This window comes from Taurulus bubalis (genome assembly GCF_910589615.1).
Source record: "Taurulus bubalis genome assembly, chromosome: 11".
Lineage (NCBI taxonomy): Eukaryota > Metazoa > Chordata > Actinopteri > Perciformes > Cottidae > Taurulus > Taurulus bubalis.
The window spans coordinates 1471692-1493872 of NC_136599.1; the positions used below are offsets into that span (position 1 = coordinate 1471692).

Here is a 22181-nt window from a genome sequence, read left to right on the forward strand (position 1 = left end):
TCTGACCTAAATGTTCACATGTGTACCTTTTATTATAACCAACATTATTCAAACAGCCCTAGTGGTGGCAGAGATGCACCCTTTTTAGTTTGGGGATGACATTTAGAGGAAAGGGCTAAAGATAGGTGGTTTTTAAAGGTTGTAGAGGCCACCACTGGAGGAGGAACCCCGTGTGGTTGGAACCTTCAGGAGAACCAATCATTCACTCCTGTCAGCCCATCGCAGGAGAAGAGCTCTCTCACCGTGTGGAGACGACCAGACGCCTTCAGAGACCAGCAACACTGGACTTTGGTTGGAATGTACAACATACAAACCAGTTTTATTAGTTTTGACAATAACAAGGTTAAAGGTTACGACAACGGATAATGCAAGAAGAGAAGAAAAGATGAAAAAAGAAAAAGATAAAATGGCCTGGTCCCATCATCCCTGTGTTTACTAGGAGACATTTCTACAATAAAGCTCAGCCAAACTAACGCTGGTGACCTCGTGGCCTCAACTATCACCAAGAAAACTATCCTCATGACCTGGAGATGAAGGAATAACATACACATCACACACTGGAGAAACCTCATGATCACACAGTTCAATGGACAGTCTAACATCCTCCATCATTTACAATACAACAGAACTCCACCTGGTCATCCTTCACTGTTTCATGACTCATTCTATTCATATTCACTTGTTTGTCATTTTTAGCCTGAAACCCAATTGAAACCCACGTACATGCATGCACACACACACATATGAATCTGCCCTCATCTATACTTTGTGCCTTTTTTAGATGAAATAATAAAACACACACACACACACACACACACACACACACACACACACACACACACACACACACACACACACCGTACTTCTATACCCTGAATATATAATGTTTTGCTGGCTTGTATCTCACGGTTTTGTCGTCCTCTTGATGTTATGTCTATGTATTGTCTTTTTATTTTTACAATAAAAAAAGAATTAATGAAAAAATAACAAAAGATGATGAATTTAGTTTCTTCAAATCAAAACAGCTCTTTACAAGTTGTGATTATTTCTCCACAGAAGCTGAATCTGATCCAGAAAGACTCTCGTTTGACATTCGGAGGTTTTTCTTCACACAAACAAATGTTTCAAGACAACAAAGTTGAGTTTTATACACAAAGTAAAACATGTTTCTTCTCTCAGAAACAGATCATTTCAGGTCATTACATGGACCTCGCTCAGCTCTCACACATCCATCTGCAACACCACAAGTCCAGAGAGCTCTCAACCCCCCTGAGTCCAGACCAGCTCAGGTACCCCTCACCTGCTGCACCTGTTTACAACCACTGAGAGATCAGGTTGCTGCTAACTAACATCAGCTGTGTGATCCTGTACAGGCTGAACTACCTGGACAGCAGAGAGAAGGTTTCTCTACCAGGAGGAGACTCTCAATCCTCCAGAGAACACAGAGACACTGAGGAACCAGACAAGAACCCAAACCCAGACCTGAACCCAAACCTAGACCTGAACCTGAACCCAAACCCAGGATAAAGAGGTTCAGTGAATGTGGTGCTGAAGGTGTGGAGGTGGATCAGTGTGTCAGAGGAGACTCTGTAGAAGGACAGAGAGCCAGCAGGACAGTCCACATACACTGCTACTCTACCAGAGAAGGAGGAGGAGGAGGAGGAGGAGGAGGAGATGGGTGTTCCTGTCTCATTGTGACAGACAGAGTAACCACCATCATAACACTCCAGACTCCAGGACTGATCATTCTCTCCAAACCAACAGTCTCTACTGTTTCCTCTCCTTCTGATTCCTCTGTAACTCACTGATATAGAAACTTCTCCTCTCCACTCGACCTCCCAGTAACAGCGACCAGTCAGACCAGTTCTACACAGCAGCTGAGGCCAGACATCAAACCTGTCTGGATGATCAGGATATGACTGATGCTCCTCCACACATGTCACCTTCCTGTTGTTGTCAGACAGTTTGAGGTTCCTGTTCACTGTGTTTGTGTCGAGTGTGAGTTCACAGGAATCTGATGGAGAGAACAAGACACAATACAGCTGCAGTTATGAATCTATCATCTGTTCATCTAGTGACACTTTGATGATGACATCAGAGATGTGAATGAGTGATGTCACAGTCTGAAGACGGTTGAATGTTTTCATGAATCAAACTCAAAGCACACTTACACTTCCTCAGACCTGGTCTGACCCATCGGACTCCAGCAGGCTCCACCCTGAAAGGAGGAGGAGTCAGAGCAGCATGAACACATGAACATGACATCACTCTCATCACAGAGCTTTGTTATTCATGTTCACATGGACCACTTATTATTCATCAGCTCATATTCTTCATGGAGCTTCTTCTGATTGGCCGATGACGACAGCTCATCACGTTCACTTATTCATGATTTATTATTATCAGTATTGTATTGACAATCATCCTCCAGTTCAGACTCAGTTTCCTCTACCAGTCAGTCAGTAAATCAGATGTTTAAACCTGCATCAGTTGATTCTTTGTCTGTTTGTGGTTCAGTGAAAACAAGCTGTAAACACAACATCTGACACATTATCAGCTTATGAAGTAGTTGTGTCTGACATGATATCAACCAGCTGCTTCCACATCCAGCAGTTCCACATCAACATGATGACTCATCAGGACTCTTTGTGTTTGTGTCACCTGATGAATGGAAGTCCACTATTCTCTCTCTTAGCTCTGTGTTTGGTCTCCACCTCCTGAGGGAAACATCTGTCTCTTTAGCTGCTAAATGCTCCACTATGTTCACCAGCTGAGCGTCTGTGGCCGACTGTCACCTGTAGCTTCAACAAGTCCACTCTATCAGCCAGAGAACTGTCTCTCAGTGCAAAACAAACCAAAACCAGGTGGAGCTGAACTCCTTTAAACAGCAACACATTCCTATTGTGATGATTCATCAAGAAGGTTTAAACAGATTGTTTCTTTGTCTTTTCACAGTAATGTCTGGACTAAAGGGAAACACACACTGGAGACTGAAAAGTAATAAATCAAACATCTGTCTGGTTCCCTTTTAACCAGCTTTTATCAGCTTTTTGAACACTTAACAAATGCCATATTATTAGTATTAGCCTCCAGCAAGATATTAATGAACACTACATGGTGCCATCACAGCATTGATTCTACACGGCTATGTAGCCTGTTGTCTGGTGTCTGTCTGAAAGGAGCTCTGCCATGTTTGACGTGTCCTCCCTTGGTCTGTTAGACGGGTCTCTGTGTGTCAGTGGGCTTTCCTTCAGTCTGTAATGGAGCCAAAGTACTTTCACATTTCACTTCTTCATCTTTTGTTCCAACAAGCCGAGGACAGTCGGCAAGAGCTCCTGCATTGAGGCCATCATGTCTCCCCTGATCACTCGCTGTGAGAGCGCTGGGCAGCCTCCTTAAGCCTCATTAAGCCCCGCCTCCTTAACACCTGTCTCCTTAAGCCTCATTAAGCCTCATTAAGCCCCGCCTCCTTAAGCCCTGCCTCATTAAGCCTCATTAAGCCCCGCCTCCTTAAGACCTGTCTCCTTAAGCCCCGCCCCCTTGCAGTCAATGCATGCAGGCAGCATGACAGAGAGCAGAGCAGTGAGTGCGCTCTGATCGCACACTATTTTAATGAAGCATCGATACTAAAGATATGCAAAGTCACATTGTTTTTAACGTACGGGTACCGCGGTACCTTTTAGTATCGATACACCGTGCAACATCGTGTGGGACACAAACAGTTAGATGAGTCTCTGGTAGTTTGAGGTCAGCTTGGTGTGTCAGGGTCATATTAACCAGGCTGACAGTGTGACAGAGAACAGGTTTCCAGCTCTACCTCCTCTATCAGACTGATGCTCTGTGGCTGCAGCCTCTTCATACCTGAGAGTCTCCAGTCTCCAGAGTGGATCCTCCAGTCCAGCAGACAGCAGCTTCACTCCTGCGTCTCCTGGATGATTGTAGCTCAGGTCCAGCTCTCTCAGATGGGAGGGGTTGGAGCTCAGAGCTGAGGCCAGAGAAGCACAGCCTTCCTCTGAGATCAGACAGCCTGACAGCCTGCAAACACACAACACAACACACGTCACATCTTAAGACAATCTGGAGGAGGATACGAGTTTATCCATGAATGTAAATCAGGATCTGAGTGTCAACTAGTTTTACATGTTTACATCCTGACCTGAGAGTCTCCAGTCTCCAGTGTGTAATAATATTCATGTCAAAATGAAATCCTCTTTGATAATGAGTCTGGACTAAAGTAGAATCAGAAAGAACAAATATGATGTGTTCAGTGAAAGTGGATAAAACTCTTGCTTTTTTAATCTAAACAAGATAAAATAATTCAGTTCAGTGTTCTCTACTGGAAACAGGAAGTACTGAATTATTAATATCAGGATGAGGGGTAAATATTTAATGTTGATTATTAGAGTTAAAAACACAGTTTGGGTTTTCTGTTCTTTTCCCGACGAGAGAGAGAAAACAAAGTGCGAGAAAGAGAAATTAAACTTTATATTATTGACACATTTGATCATTGAAGACAAATTAACTTGATCTGACCTGAGAGTCAATCCGCCACTTAGTGTGGAGGATTGACATGAGCTCCAACAAGCGCACCAACATAGGGTTCCCTAGCATGGACTACTAGATACTCTTTGGGTGTTCTTGTTACACAACGTGGGTTGTTGTTTGTGGTCAGATTAAATGTCGATGGTGTTGCATTCAATGTGTGTGTACGACATTCATGTGTTAACCTAATGTTATTTTTACTTAAAGAAATAAGGGGTACTAACCAAGGTTACAGGTATATGTGTATAAATGCATGGGAGTTTGAGCTCACACTAACAGTATCGCGATATTTGGAGTAGACCCTCTCCACTGCACCTCCCGTGCAACAGGGGTATGGTATGAGGCCCCTGCTTAGAACAGCAATTAGAGAGGGGGCTACACAAGAAATTAAACTTGATATTCTGTTTGTTACGTTCTCAATCAGAAATAAACAACCATTAAACTCTCAACAGATCGTCACTGTAATAATAATAATAATACATTAAATTTGGAGGCGCCTTTCAAGGCACCCAAGGTCACCTTACAAATACAATAAAATAATACAGGGTAAAAGATAAGCATAAAAGATATAAACAACAGTAAAACAGAGCATCGACATAAATGTAGAGACACATTCAAGTTTTCAGGCTCTTTTCCTGCATTTCTCCTTCATTACTTCGATCACATATATATTATCTTAAAGCATATATGAGAGGAACAACAAGACGACCCTGTGATGTTTCATTATGAAAGAAAATTATGTTTCACACGTCACCATCCTTTATTAATCCACTGTGGATCAAATGTGTCTGTTCTACAAGGTTCTCTAGTTTAGTCTCTGAGACGAGTTCCTCTAAGTCAGGGGTCGGTAACCCGCGGATCTTTAGCTCCGGAGGCTTTGGGAAGGAATAAAATAATAATAACTTTTTTTTTAATTTTATTTTTTTGCCAAGCGGAAAATCAAAGGGAACTCCTCTTATCTTGGAGTTTGAGGTGATATTGGGTCAATGGAAATAAAAAAATGTTTACACCGATGTTGTGGTTGTTCAACAAAAATGTTCAAAAAAAATGTTCACACCGATCTCACCGATCTCACCGATCTCACCGATCACACCGATCTCCCTGCAGCTGGCTACTCGTGATTTCCAGAGCCCCGCCCTCGTTAAACTATCAACGGATAAAAAATAAATACATAAAAGTCACAGAGAAAAAAGAGAGTTTAATTCGTGGGCGTATTAATTTGCTTTCACTGCCAACGATGCTGATATGTTTGATATGTGACGAGAAATTAGCAAACAAAACATTTATTGTTGAAAGACTCTTCCAGAACAAGCTATCAAGCTGCAGAAGAACGATTCCTCAACTGCTGCAGCAAACTGAGTGAAGTAAATCTACTTTCAGGAAGTGGATCACGTCTCCAAACTCCACCACTGCTGCTGGTTCTGTGGCAGCTCATGAGACACTGAGGCGTCCGCTGGTAAAAAAGTCCGGCGCAGTGAGGACGCTCAGTGGAAACAAAGCAAAATATATGCGTTTTAAAATGTAAACCTCCAGTGGGGATTGAACCTGATACCTTGCAGTTCTAGGACCAACACTCATGAGAACAAACATTCTAGTGATGAAGGTCAACAGATCAGATCCTCTCTCTCTGCCAGCTGTCCTTCATCTCCACCTCATTCAACCAGACTTCAGTGCACTTTTTTAAGCAACACAGACTGGACTTTTCTCACTGAGAAAGAACAACTGAACTGAACTGGAAAACATCAAAAGCACTGATTGCTTTTGTATAAAGTTAATAAATTGCTGGTCTTTAACATACTGTACATATTTAAGCTAAGGTTTAAAAAGAATCATAAAAAATGTAATCACATTTTTTACATTTTTTCATAGCCTTATTGTAACATGTATTCTCACCATTAGCAGCTCAAAATCATATAATTTACAGTTTTTTAATCAAGCTATAACATTCATATTGAGTTAATTGAATTAAGTTCAGCCTATTGGTTCGGCGCTCCACAACGGTCCAAATTTCTCCTGCGGCCCCTTGGGAAAATGAATTAAGCTGCGCTTAAGATTAGGGTTGGGTACCGAGAACCAACACGTCCGGTACCTACCGGACCGAAAAGCAACGCAGATTTCGGTGCTTCCTTCCGGTGCCTGAGCCGATTTAAATACTTTTTTTTTTACACTACTCTGTAAAGTTGCACAGTATATAGATACTAAAAAGGTAGCGCGGTGCCCGCACGCTAAAAACGATTATTAAAATAGCGGATCAGAGCACACTGCTGCTCTGCTCTCTGTCCGCCTGCATGCAGAGCGGGGCTCGAGGGGGCGGGGCTCGAGGGGCGGGGCTTCCAGCGCTCACACACACAGTGCGCGCACACAGAGATCGCTGGAGACACGAGCACGAGCTTTTGAACGTCCGTCCTCGGCTTGATGGAACAAATCTCTCCAGTTGATATTAATGGTGACGTGTAGTCCATAAAGCAGCAGTTTTAGGATCCAACAGAGTCTGAGTTCTGTTGCACACGGTCCCATCAGGCCATGATGCTTGTGTCTGTTCTTTTTTAAATATATATATTTTTATAATTTGAAGTTAAAAGGTTTGAAGCTGTAGTTTGAAGTGTGTTTTGTATGTACTTAATTATTTATATCTATAGTATACTTCAAACAGTTAATAATATTGTTCAATTTGAAGAAAAAAAATTGCCTTAGCAAAAAAAAAGTATCGGTTCAGGCACCGTTTAGGCACCGGTATCGTTTTAAAAGTATCGGTTTAGCACCGGTATCGTTTTAAAAGTATCGGTTTAGCACCGGTATCGGAAAAAACCCAAACGATACCCATCCCTAGTTAAGATACTGTCAATGTTTGGGTCAACATACGTCTGCGAGTCTGTTTTCTACCCTGAAACACGTGAAATCAAAGCATCCATCTGTTCTGACTGACACCCATGTGGAAGAATTGCTTCGAGTGGCAACAACGGAATACAAGCCAGATTTGAAGAGGATTGTTCAAGGCAAGGAATGCCAGAAGTCCCACTAAGCAACATGCATAGTAAAAGAAAAACGCTATTGTAAATTATTATGTTTTTGTTTCTGGACTTGGTTGAACTGAGAGTTTGTGTGTGTGTTGAGAATGACTGGCCTGTGGTCTTAGTACTGTAGGAGTCAATTTCTGTCATCATCATGTTGGTGTGTGACATTTACACTAAATCTGGCTGAGCAGAGGTCTGTGTGTGTGTGTGTGTGTGAGGAAGGGATGGGGTGATGTTCATGTGTATGATGTGACTCTTTTCGGTAACACAGTAAAACATGTGGCTCTTAGTCTCTGACTGGTTGGCCACCCCTGCTCTACCACATTAGCCACACATATTGATAGGACTCAAGGTCCACATCGTTGTCATCATAATTGATCTCAATGTAGCCGACTTCATAAGAGTTTGATAGTTAAAACAGGTAAAATAGCAATACAATCTCAAGAATTGTCTTCATTCTTGTTCTATAATTTCATGAATACAACAAACTATAGTTTTTGTATTTATAATATGACTATATATACAACTTTATAAGACACATTTTTTGGGAGAAAAAAAGGGTAAAATGGCTCTTTGGATAGGAAAGGTTGCTGAGCCCTGCTCTAAGTGGTTCATGAAATCTGACCTCCTGATGAACAAATTCATAGATTCAGAAAGAGAGAGTCTGTTCACACTAAATGGACCTGATAGTTTAGAGACACATTTATATCATTGAAGACAAACTAACTTGATCTGACCTGAGAGTCTCCAGTTTCCAGTGTGGGCTCTCCAGTCCAGCACACAGCAGCTTCACTCCTGAATCCTGCAGGTTGTTGTTATTCAGGTCCAGCTCTCTCAGACTAGAGGACTGGGAGCTGAGGACTGAGGACAGAGCTTCACAGCTTCTCTCTGAGAGGTTACAGCCACTCAGTCTGAAGAGACAAGGAGGAAGAAAACAATAATACGTGGAAAAGATAGCAGCGTATTTAAGTTATGATCTATGAATCTAACTCTGTCTGTACTTACAGAGCTTTGTTGGAGGCTTTGACCACTGGCAGCAGCCTCAGAAGAGCCTTCTCTGAAGCAGAGTATTTCTTCAGGTCAAACACCTCTAGATCTTTTCCTGATGACAGTAAGATGAAGACCAGAGCTGACCACTGAGCAGGAGACAGTTCATCTGTGGAGAGACGTCCTGAACTCAGGGACTGTTGGATCTCCTCCACTAGAGAACCATCATTCAGTTCATTCAGACAGTGGAACAGATTGATGCTTTTCTCTGGAGACACATCCTCATTGATCTTCTCCTTGATGTACTGGACTGTTCTCTGATTGGTCCGTGAGCTACTTCCTGTCTGTCTCAGCAGACCTCGTAGGAGTTTCTGATTGGTCTCCAGTGAAAGACCCAGGAGGAAGCGGAGGAACAAGTCCAGGTGTCCATTAGGACTCTGGAAGGCCTTGTCCACAGCACTCTGGTAGAGATGTCTTGGTTCAGGTTTTGACAACATTGAGGTTGTTTGTTTAAATACTTTAGACAACAGGGAGGTTGTTCGTTCTTCTGCCAGCAGGTTGACACCAGAGTTGATGAAGGTCAGATGGACATGAAGAGCAGCCAGAAACTCCTGAACACTCAGATGGACGAAGCAGAACACCTTGTCCTGGTACAGTCCTCTCTCCTCTCTAAAGATCTGTGTGAACACTCCTGAGTACACTGAGGCTGCTCTGATATCGATGCCACACTCTGTCAGGTCGGATTCATAGAAGATCAGGTTCCCTTTCTGCAGCTGATCAAAAGCCAGTTTTCCCAGAGACTTAGTCATCTTCCTGCTCTCTGGACTCCAGTGTGGATCTGTCTCAGCTCCTCCATCATACTTGACCTTCTTCACTTTGGACTGAACCACCAGGAAGTGGATGTACATCTCAGTCAGGGTCTTGGGCAGCTGTTCTCCCTCTGTGGTCTTCAACACGACCTCCAGAACTGTAGCAGTGATCCAGCAGAAGACTGGGATGTGGCACATGATGTGGAGACTTTGTGAGGTCTTGATGTGGGGGATGATCCTGCTGGCCTGCTTCTCATCTCTGAACCTCTTCCTGAAGTACTCCTCCTTCTGTGGGTCAGTGAACCCTCTGACCTCTGTCACCAAGCCAACACAGTGAGGAGGGATCTGATTGGCTGCTGCAGGTCGTGTGGTTATCCAGAGGCGAGCAGAGGGAAGCAGTTTCCCCCTGATGAGGTTTGTCAGCAGCACATCCACTGAGGTGGACTCTTTGACGTCAGTCAGGACCTCATTGTTGTGGAAGTCCAGAGGAAGTCGACACTCATCCAGACCGTCAAAGATGAACACAACCGGGAACTCTTCAAACCTGCAGATTCCTGCTTCTTTGGTTTCAGTGAAGAAGTGATGAACAAGTTCCACCAAGCTGAACTTCTTCTCTTTCAGCACATTCAGCTCTCTGAACGTGAATGGAAACGTGAACTGGATGTCCTGGTTGGCTTTGTCTTCAGCCCAGTCCAGAGTGAACTTCTGTGTTAAGACTGTTTTCCCGATGCCAGCCACTCCCTTTGTCATCACTGTTCTGATTGGTTCCTCTCCTCCAGGTGAGGCTTTAAAGAGGTCTTCTTGTCTGATGGTGGTTTCTGGTCTGTGTGGTTTCCTGGATGCTGTTTCAATCTGTCTGACCTCATGTTCATCATTGACCTCTGCAGTCCCTCCCTCTGTGATGTAGAGCTCTGTGTAGATCTGGTTCAGAAGGGTTGGGTTTCCTGCTTTAGCGATCCCCTCAAACACACACTGGAACTTCTTCTTCAGGTTAGATTTGAGTTCACGCTGACAAACTGCAGCAAGAAGTCCTGAATGAACACACAACAAAGAACATCAATGAGTCAAAGAATAGATTTCAACATGTCATTTCCTCAAAGAATGAGTCTATGAATATATTCTGGTCCATCTCTTGAGACATTAGTAAACGTCCCATTTATCCAGCATGTTGAATCTTTAGAGAAATCCTCTTACTGCTCTGCAGACAGTCAGCCAGCTCCTCCTGCTTCATGCTCCTCAGGAAGTGCAGTGAGATCTTCTGAAAGGCTTCTCTGCTCCTCTTCCTCTGCTCTTCATCCTCACCATCCAACAGCTCCTCATCCTCACTCTGAATCTCTAAGCATTCTGGGTAATCTGAACTCACAACCTTCTGGATCTTCTTCAGCTCGTCCTTCACAAAAGTGAGGATGTTCTCCTCCAGCAGCTGGAACAGAATATTCTATGAATGACAAACTAAAACCATGGAAGCAAACATCAGATCCATGTTGGACAGACTGACAACCCACTGGTCTAAAGAGTGCAGCATGGAGATGATGTGAACAGAATAGATGCAAAAGTAGTTGTACATGTACAGACCATAAATATGGAGTCCAGGTGTGTTTGGGCAGACGGACCTCTGGGAACCTCTGAGCTCTCCTGGACCTCTCTGTGGAGGAGTCATGAACAATCAGCTCACATTGTGTTTGCTCCACAGACTGTTTATTGTTCATGATATTAAAACACAAATACAACAATAAGTTAAAGATGTTGTGTTCTGTCATGATTAATCATTTCATAAACCAGATGCTTAAGACTGGAGATGAAGGACGACCATCTGTGTGACAGTTAGTCATCTGTTTCATCTGTTTTAAGAACTCACTCTGGGTCATAAGAACGGCGTCCATCTTTGAATTCAATCAGACCACCTTTAGACCGATCACTCTTCATGGACACACAGCTGGGTTCAGGAGACTTTTCTCTCTGTGAACTGATAGAAACACTGAGAATTACTGAACATAAAGGATTTCTGAACATACAAGATTCATTTTTCTGCTTCCACTGGTTTTATTGGACAGTAAAATTTATGTAATTTTTCATCAAAACTTGTAGTTAATGGTAAAGAAGACACAGCTTCTTGATTGTGACTTGTTGTTTTCTTATTCAACCAACTCGCTACAATGAGACACAATAACTAAAACTACTGGAGTCACATCTTGTAGAAGTTTGTCTCTGAGCGGGGGAGACACTTATATTTAGGATCTTCCAAAGATAACCAGCAGACATTAAAGAACACAAAGAACACAGTCATTTAAAGTTCACCAGTGATTATACAGTCAGAGGACAATATGAAACCCAAAGTTCAACCACCGATGGTTGAATGTGTCTAAACAGTTCAAATCTTAGGAAGTCCCAACAAAAAAGCCTAGTTCCCAAAAACAACTAGGATTCATGAGGACAACCCTCCAACAGACAACTCTTTAAAACCACTGACTCCTCATCAAACTGCACTCTGCCTGCAGACTGCTGACACATGTCTGCATAGCTTATTAACTCTGAATGTAGACCCAGAACCCTGCAGCTAGTCCCCAGACCTCTGAATGTAGACCCAGAACCCTGCAGCTAGTCCCCAGACCTCTGAATGTAGACCCAGAACCCTGCAGCTAGTCCCCAAACCTCTGAATGTAGACCCAGAACCCTGCAGCTAGTCCCCAGACCTCTGAATGTAGACCCAGAACCCTGCAGCTAGTCCCCAGACCTCTGAATGTAGACCCAGAACCCTGCAGCTAGTCCCCAGACCTCTGAATGTAGACCCAGAACCCTGCAGCTAGTCCCCAGACCTCTGAATGTAGACCCAGATCCCTGCAGCTAGTCCCCAAACCAAACGCCCGGATGTGACTTGCTCTGCTCATTTTACCCAAGATGCATCAGAGGTGACTTGTGCGTACTTGGGACAGCCAATATCCCAGAATGCATTTCGCACCAGCGACAGGGAACAGTGGCGGATGAGAATGTTCTGAATGCTGTGTTTTTGAGTCACAGAATGTAATTTTAGGATGTTTTCAGGTGAGAAGTTAGTTGTTTAAGCATCAAATCTGTGGTCGGTTTGTCAAGATTCAGCCTACTTAAAAATATACGGAGACGATTTCGGAGATTTGAGGTCCTGCTCACGGGACCAGGCAGTCAGCGCTCTGCTGCCCACCGAGAGCAGCCTCATCTCGGCAGGACTTTTTGAAATGATCCGCTGACTCCGATGTCTCCATAGCGATTAAGCGTGAGATATAATTCAGTCTTTGTTCTCAGAGTTTATAATTTGTTCACAGGTAACGTTACATCAGTTGGACTGAGGGAAAGGTTATGTTTTATAACTCAATACTTTATTTAACTTTAACCTTGAACTACAGCGGTGTCTTTTTACTTTTGACCAAATTATTTGCAATTATTTATGTAAATATAAATACATATATTTATAAACATAATATATGTACAATTATATATATTTATAAACACACAATTATATGTGCCCATAGTCTTCTGAAACTTCTCCACAAACCACAGCAGGTAGTCCCTGAAATTCTGTACCGAGTCCCCAGAACTCTGCAGCTTTCTGAAACTCTGACCTCTCCTGGTCTGTGGAGGAATAAACTCACATTGTGTTTGCACCAGAGACTGTTTATTGTTTATGATTCATACAGAACCTACTGAGCAGTTAGTTAAATATATTGAGTTCTGTCATGATTGATCATCATGAAAACAACACTGTAAATGATGCACGACCAATTCTGTGTTTCATGACTGAGAATCAGAACAGTTAGTCATCTGTTTTAAGAACTTACTCTGGGTCATAAGAACGGCGTCCATCTTTGAATTCAATCATACCACCTTTAGACCGATCACTCTTCATGGACACACAGCTGGGTTCAGGAGACTTTTCTCTCTGTGAACTGATAGAAACATTGACATTTACTGAACTTAAAGGATTTACATTTCTTCTTTCACTGGTTTTATTAGACGGAAAATATCATTTTATTACAGCTTCAACATTTCTTTGATAGTAAATATGGCACAGCTTCTTTATGGTGACTTGTTTGCGAAGACGTAATAAATAAAACTACTCATATCTTGTAGCGGTTTGACTTCACCTGTCATTATTTTGGGCTGGTGACGGACCTGGAGGAGGAGCAGGCCTTGGCGGTTGCTTGATCGCTGACGGGAAGAGCGAGGGATAGTGCGCTAGAAATCGCCGCAGCGGATTTGAGCGTCGATGGAGGAATGCTTATACTTCTCACGAAATTGGAATTAGATTTTTTTGAAAGAGGAAAAGGATCGTCAGTACGAGGCGTACACGGAGTTTGACCGGATCAGGAAAGAAAATGGCGTCTCTACGGTCGACTACATTATCGAGTTTGAGCGCCGGTACAACAGACTACGTTACTTCAAGATGGAGCTTCCAGATGCTGTGTTAGCTTTCAAGCTACTGGATACTGCAGGACTTCATGTTAAAGACAAACAACTGGCACTTACCGCTTGCCCAGAGCTTTCGTTTGTTAACATGAAGTCAGGCTAGAAGAGAATCTTTGGCGATAACTCTCCACAAGAGGGAGCTGATGACCTCCGTGTGAGTGTGGGAGCTGGCGACTCTGCCTACTCCACACGGTTTACAGGCAAGCGTGAAAGTAATGTCAGGTCAAGCCCACAAAACCATACGGCTGTTCAAGGGACGAATCCACTCCACAGATATGGGAGAAGGACGAGATGTGCAGTCTGCCAAAGCACATATCACTGGGCAAAGGATTGTGCTCACAAAAAGGAACATGCACAATTGAGTATTAAAACAAATTCATAAAAGCACATGTGCATCATCTATAAGTCCTTAATAATTGGTTAGCAATATATATTACATCATTGGTTTGCAATACATATTAATTAATTTACATAAGGGGGTTGGTCCATAATTTATAAAGTATGAAAACCCCATCATGACACAGATAATAGTCAAGCTGATTAATCAAGAATGAAATATTTATAACTGTGTTCATGAATTGCATTCTAATGAGTTACTAATAAGTGTTCATGTTGGAACAATGCATTATGATTGATGAATTAAGTCTTTACTCATGCTTTACTAATACTAAATAGTGTGTAGTTATTATAAAGTAGACCAACTCATATTAAACAATATGTTATTATGTTTTTAATATCCTTAATTGTAAATGAATTTTACAAAGTTGTGCTGATGCTCCAAACTATACAAAAAGCATAGTTAAGCGGACCATCATAGTGTGCTGAATTAATTGTTTAGAATTGAATGCTCGCGTTTAGAATTCATATTATTTTTACATTTCATAACGCTTGTTCCTACTGACAGTGAGCAGCTGAAACTCAGTGACCGTGGAGGTTGGGGGATGGGATAGGTCAAATGGGGACTGCAAATGTCAGGAAAGGTGTTTTCATGTCTCACTTCTTTGAGTCAGTGCAGAAATATTATCATTGCATTGTTCAATTTGTGTCACGAAAACATCAGTGCTTCAAAAAGAAAAAAATATGCTAATATCTTATTATGTTTTTAATATCCTTAATTCTAAATACATTTTACAAAGTTGTGCTGATGCTCCAAACTATACAAAATGCATAGTACGCTGACTATCATAGTGTGCTGTATTAATAGTTTAGTATTGAATTCTGACCTTTATAACAATTATGAGAATTGAAGTTGTTGAATATGAAGTTGTAGTTGTTATTATTACTACAAGTTATATGTCATATAAGTAGTCTCAACGTGACTACTTGAATTGGTATAGTTCCAAAGGCAGGCTAGCTTAGTACAGTCCAGCTGGTTGTATTAAAACTGATTGGAAGTCATAACTGTTGAAAGAAACAGAACACAATTACATACAGCAACAGATTGTACATTGGTTATCCTCAAAGATTTGCACAAGCTGGCACTATAGCTCCGTATATAATATCAGATCACCAGCTAACTTACAGCCTTGGTTTGTATTAAACGTTAGAAGCTTGGCTAACTTAGAGATGGATGTTTGTATAAATAAAATCAGAATTGCGGTTAACAAGCCTGCTCTTATATGGCCTCAGTTTTTATGACTATCAAAACATCTGCTGACTTACAGTCAGGTCCATAAATATTTGGACATTGACACATTTTTCATTATTTTGGCTCTGTACACCACAACAATGAAGTTGAAATGAACAAGTGGAAATGAAAAAGTGACAATGAGATATATGATTATATTAATTTGTCCAATTACTTTTGGTCCCTTCAAAACGGGGTGGCCACTTATACATTCGTTGTAGTTCCTACACCGTTCACCTGATTTGGATGTAAATACCCTCAAATTAAAGCTGAAAGTCTGCACTTAAAGCACATCTTGATGTTTTCATTTCAACTTCATTGCTTTGGTGTACAGAGCCAAAATAATGAAAAATGTGTCAATGTCCAAATATTTATGGACCTGACTGTATAGCCTTGGTTTGTATGAATATCAGAACACCAGCTCACTATATTCTCAGTTTGTATAAGTATCAGAACACTGGCTAACATACAGCTCTATAGTTCGTATGATATCTGAACACCGGCTAACTTACTGCCCTATAGTTCTTTTGTATTAATGTCAGACCACTGCTGACTTATAGCCTCAGTTTTTATGAATATCTGCTTACTTGTAGCTTCTATTTGTATGAATATCATAACACCAGCAAACCTATAGTCTCAGTTTAAGTACTGGGGAACTTTTGTATATCTTGCTGGGTTCTGTGTACTATTGCTGTTCTCTTTCAGGCCCTTTTTCCCCTCAGAAGTCTCAACTTGAAACACTTGGAGCTCCTTACATATACATATTTATCTATCAATTATAATAAAAAAGAAAACTAATCTAGTCAATAAGCATGTTCATGGTTTGCTGATAGTTTATACTAATATAGTATAAAGTATACTTTAGGTCTACAACACCATTATCCTCAGTGTCTCAGAGCTCAGGCTTCTACAAAGGATAGCCTGCGATAGATATTTTATTCCAGTAGGTCCAGAAGCAAATAAAATAGCATGGGGTAACAGTCCTATATATATATATATATATATATATATATATATATATATATATATATATATATATATATATATATATATACAAATATTTAAACAAAACCCCACTGTTATGACACATCTCTAAATGACATACGGTCACAACCACTTTTCAGAATAACTCCACCTATCCATTTGCATGTTTTGAAATGTGCACACACTGGCGTGCACGTGCATTTTTATAACCTATATACTACTCCTGCAACACAGTTATCTACTGAGACTACTGTCTGATGTGCTGTAACTCCGTCATGTTATTCATTCTGGTCACATGACATCTATTGCTTCTGTCCATCCGGGGAGAGGGATCCTCCTCTGTTGCTCTCCCTCAGGTTTCTTCCTTTTTTTCCCTGTGAAAGGGTTTTTACTATCTTTATTGGGGGAGTTTTTCCTGATCCGATGTGAGGTCCCGGGACAGGATGTTATGTTACAGATTGCAAAGCCCTCTGAGGCAAATGTGTATTTGTGATGTTGGGCTATACAAAATAAACTGATAAAAAATGATTTATACACTGTTGTTAACTTCCTGTTGCTCCAGAGTACAATACACTAGGTTTTACTTCATTATAGAATTTTGCGCATAATGCGATTAATCGCTGTTAATCTCAGACAAATCATTTGATTAATCAGTTAAATGTGTCCATCTCTGCCCAGCACTAGTAAAGACGGATCCGTCCTCCTCCGTTTGTCTGCAGTGAGGACGCTCAGTGTAAACATAGCTAAAGATATGCGTTTAAAATGTAAACCTCACATGAAGAGGAAAGGGATCAAACCTGCTCCCTTGTGATTACAGGATGAACACTCTACCTCATTAACCCAAATATAGATATGACTCACATCCGCATAGTTGTGTTTTTAATTCACCTCAATGTAGTCGACACATGACTGTATTTTTGTCTCCTCTTCATAAGAGTTTGATATTGTTATAACAGGTTAAATAGCAATACAATGTCAACAATTGTCTTTATTCTTGGTCTATGATTTCATAAATACAACAAACTATAGTTTTTGTATATATAATATGATTATATATAAAACTTTATAAGCTGTGATATCAAATAGATTTTGCGGCTCCAGACACATTATTTTGGGTGGAAAAAAGATCAAAATGTCTCTTTGGATATGAAAGGTTGCTGACACCTGAGTAAGTTAAATATATTGAGTTCTGTCATGATTGATCATCATGAAAACAACACTGTAAATGATGCACGACCAATTCTGTGTTTCATAACTGAGAATCAGAACAGTTAGTCATCTGTTTCATAAACAACTTACTCTGGGTCATGAGAACGGCGTCCATCTTTGAAGGTAATAATATTGTATTTAGACCGATTACTCTTCAGGGACACACAGCTGGGTTCAGGTTCAGATCCAGGTTCAGATCCAGGTCCAGGTCCAGGTTCAGATCCAGGTCCAGGTCCAGGTCCAGGACAGTCTGGTCTGTGGTGGATCCTGGTCACACATGTAGAAACAGAGTCAGTGAGTCAAAGACGCTGTGACATGAGAAGAGTCATGACAGGTAGAGATGGTCCTCTCACCTCTGAGCTCTGGTCTGGTCATGGTCCCCACACAGACTGGTTTTAGAGGGAGGGACTCCCTCCTCTCGGTCCTCACACTGACTCATAGCAGAGTCCACACCTTCACACCAACACCACCACCTGCTGGAGAGATCACACATTACTGCTCTTCATCGTGACAATCAGCTCATTCACCTCAATACTGAATACACTCATGGGACAGTTTCATGTTGTTGTCACTTTAGCTGCAGAGTCGTATCTAAGAAAAGACATTCACAATGCTCTTTAGTCTCTTGGCTGGTTAGTATGGGGATCAGTCTCAATAATTACAAATGCAGAGAAAGACTCACAAATGCACACAGAAGGACTGAAAAATGAATTTCACTCACAAAAGCACGCAGAACGATCCACAAATACATTGAATTCTTAATGTCACGGCTCTGCTTTTCTTGTTGCCTCCTTTGCGTTATTGTCCACATTGTGTATGTTCACCTCATGACGACATCACTAACATCTGCCTCATTAATGTGTAGCTCTACTAAGACCTGTTGAACTGTCTGGTTTTAAACAGTCTATTAGTTTGAGAAAGCAGCCATATTGTAAAGTGCTGCGCAGTTCAAGTCAACATGCTGCATGCTGGGTAGTGTGGTCACAAGTTGCTCTGGTTGCTCTCTGGTTGCTCTGGTTGCTCTCTGTTGCTCTCTGGTTGCTCTCTGGTTGCTCTCTGTTGCTCTGGTTGCTCTCTGTTGCTCTCTGGTTGCTCTGGTTGCTCTCTGGTTGCTCTCTGTTGCTCTCTGGTTGCTCTGGTTGCTCTCTGTTGCTCTCTGGTTGCTCTGGTTGCTCTCTGGTTGCTCTCTGGTTGCTCTCTGGTTGCTCTGGTTGCTCTCTGTTGCTCTCTGGTTGCTCTGGTTGCTCTCTGGTTGCTCTGGTTGCTCTCTGGTTGCTCTGGTTGCTCTCTGGTTGCTCTGGTTGCTCTCTGTTGCTCTCTGGTTGCTCTGGTTGCTCTGGTTGCTCTCTGTTGCTCTCTGTTGCTCTCTGGTTGCTCTCTGTTGCTCTCTGGTTGCTCTGGTTGCTCTCTGTTGCTCTCTGGTTGCTCTGGTTGCTCTGGTTGCTCTGGTTGCTCTCTGGTTGCTCTCTGGTTGCTCTTTGTTGCTCTCTGGTTGCTCTGGTTGTCTTTTAAGAGCGACTGCTGACTGTACATTATTTCGTTGTAGACCTATGACATCATCCCACCATCTCTATCATGGTGTAGTGGTAATGCTTCTGACCTTTGATCATCTTTTAACCCAATGATATGAGTTCCAATCCCATAAATTGAATTTACTTATATCTTTTTCTTCTTTTTCCTGCACTACAGAGTTTATTTACGTGACAGATATTTGCATAAAACAGACTATTTTTACCAACTTTATTTCAAAGGAAGGGCAATTTGCTGACTTCCTGTTTCAACATAAACAAGAAGCGACGCTTCAACTGGAGTGGACTCTTTTCCTCAAGAGACTCAACAACGTCTAGTCCGGTGTGTTTAGACCAGAGACTTCAGAGAAGGTTAGACATTGAATGAATTAAACAAAACAACATTCACGAGGACAGATACGAGTTCTCTTGTATTCTCAACAGCTGCCGTAACCACGACAACAGCAGACGCTTTCAGCCCAAAGTCACCAGATAACACGGCGGCCTGTTAACCCGTAACACCTGTCGCCTCCTCAAACTGTGCAGCTGTAACGCTGCAGCCTCGTGGGGAGGGGAGGGGGAGCTGCCCTCATGTGATTGGTTGAAAATGAGGGCGACATCTGATTGGCTACAGATAGGTCCGTGTTGAAAAAAACACATTTGGGAATCCAGCCACGTCAGAGGAGTCTAACAAAAACACACACATGTGGAGCGATCCACAAACTAATACATACAAATGCAGAAATATATTTGTGATTTTTTTTTTACATCTATAGAAATCGTAATTTATTTCTGTGTGCATTGGAATGTATTTGTGAGTCTTTCTGTGTGCATTCTTTTATGATTGAGACTGATCTTGATTTTCTTTTACAGTGAAAACTCAAAGCACACGAGGAAACATTCTGTCTCTGCTGCTCAGCTCCTCTTTAACTCAGAAAAGTCTGGAGAGAAACGTTGAATAGAAAAAGTGTCTCAGACAGTTGAGTTAAGAAAAGGTCGACTACAACCTGCTGATTATTGTGCACACTTTGAACAAAATATGCATTCATCTTTTTAAAATGCTAAAAAGTCTGGCAGCAGAAGCTCTCATTGAATTACAGTCAAATAAAATATATTCTAATACAAATAAATACAGATATTGGCTGTAAATACACATGTAAAAGGTGTAAAAGAAAACTGCATAAATACTGCATATTGAATGTCACTCATTTAACTTTGGTTATTTCATATAATTATTCAATTGATCTCCAACATTTGTCTGTTAAAGTTGAGATCTCTGAATATTAAACAAACTTCACTTTAGCTTCTTTTAAACCCCGTTAACAACATGTCAAAAGACGTCATTTTAAATGTTCATCCTATAAGTTTACATGTTTTACAAGTTAAATATTGTTCATCAACTTCAACAAATGGAGCTGTGCTGTTTCTCCTCATGATCTCCTCCAGAGTCCAGAAGTCAGTAAAACACAGAACAGTAGAATGACATGTAACGTCCTCATAGGAAACACTGTGGTCACATGGTCACATGTGCAAGCTTTCATTGGACGGGATCGTTCACGTCACCATCTGATCAGTTAGTAAAAGGTCGACTACGACCTGGTGACCAATGAGAGGAAAAGTGAACACTAAAGAAAACACTAACACATTCAAACACTGTAGAAAATGGACTAAATGTCTTTAACCAGAAGGAGAAATGAACATGAAGCTTTGTGGACTTAAAGGACTGAAAGCAGCAGGTGAGAGCAAACAGAGTCTCTCAGGTGTGTTTCAGTGCAGGAACAAAGGCCCAGGTGAGCTCTGTGGTCTCTGCTGGGTCCTAGTGCTCACCCTTTACTGCCTTCCCCCCCACGTCAGTAAGAGTCCTGACAGACCCCAGATCAGACTGAACTCCTCTTCTTCATCACAGTGTCATCATTCAGAGCAACACTTCATCTGGACTTCAACATTCAAACTAACAGCAGCTTCTCTCTGTTTAAGCACACAGGCGGCCATCTTGTTTCCCAGCTGCCGTGTGTTTGAAAGCAGCTTTAAAGAGTCACACGTTCACAACAATCAATAACGTCATTTCAACCAATCGCAGCTCCACTTACTGATGGTTTAGCCGTGGACTTCATCAGAGTGCAGCTCTCTTCTGTCCTCAGCAGGTCTGTGGAGAAAAGGAGCTTCGTGCTTCACTTCAACTTCAACTTGCATCAGACGAAGTGAAGTGACGCAGCTTCTTATCCTTCACCAGAGAGAGTTCCTCACGTCACTATCAGAGTATGCAGTCTGACTGGTTTACTGAGTCTCAGTCTGAGCTGCGTTCACACATGTTCACACATGTCATTGTGCACAGAAACCTCCTCACAGCTCCAACAAGAGTCTTTCAGGATCAAATCCAGCATCTGTGGACAAATCCAGACAACTTGTAAAGAGTGTCTTTGCCAACAGACTGGACTCTGTAGTGGAGACCAGATGTTCAGAGGAGCTTTGTCACCTTGTGTTCTTGTACATGTAGACTAGTGGGGACCTTGTGTTCTTGTACATGTAGACTAGTGGGGACCTTGTGTTCTTGTACATGTAGACTAGTGGGGACCTTGTGTTCTTGTACATGTAGACTAGTGGGGACCTTGTGTTCTTGTACATGTAGACTAGTGGGGACCTTGTGTTCTTGTACATGTAGAGTTGATCTTGAATAAATCCATTCACTAAGACAACAGAGTCTGACCTGACAGTGTTTTTATTCTTCACTCCACTTTGTTGGTCTGGTTGAACCTGTTGGGGCGGGACAACTTACCCACGTATGAGTCTTAGGCTGCGTTCCAGATCCTTTACTCTTTCTGTTTACTTCTAGGACACACTGCAGCTTTATGCATTAATGAGGACATACGACTTCCTCATGACCTTTGACCTCTTGCTCATATATCTGCTGTGCAAAAGGATCGTGGTTCAGAACAGGAGAGCGTGACATTGTGATGTCATTGTGATGTCATCTAGTGAGAGAGCTGCTTGTGCTGCATTTTATTTTGTATTGTTGTTGTTTTCATATCTGAACAGGCTTCTCTCATGCAACATGATTTCT

General features: G+C 41.8%; 1 protein-coding gene across 1 annotated transcript in view; it reads right to left on the reverse strand.

Annotated features, from left to right (window-relative positions):
• Positions 1 to 293: 293 nt before the first annotated feature.
• LOC306743539 (uncharacterized protein) overlaps positions 294 to 22181 on the reverse strand; it is a 33876-nt gene continuing 11988 nt past the window's right edge. Inside the window, 5 exon segments of the mRNA XM_079226060.1 lie at positions 294 to 1424; positions 1428 to 2014; positions 2172 to 2218; positions 3862 to 4035; positions 8294 to 8467. Of these exon segments, the coding sequence (XP_079082186.1) occupies positions 1380 to 1424; positions 1428 to 2014; positions 2172 to 2218; positions 3862 to 4035; positions 8294 to 8467 (1027 nt within the window). The 3' untranslated portion in view covers positions 294 to 1379.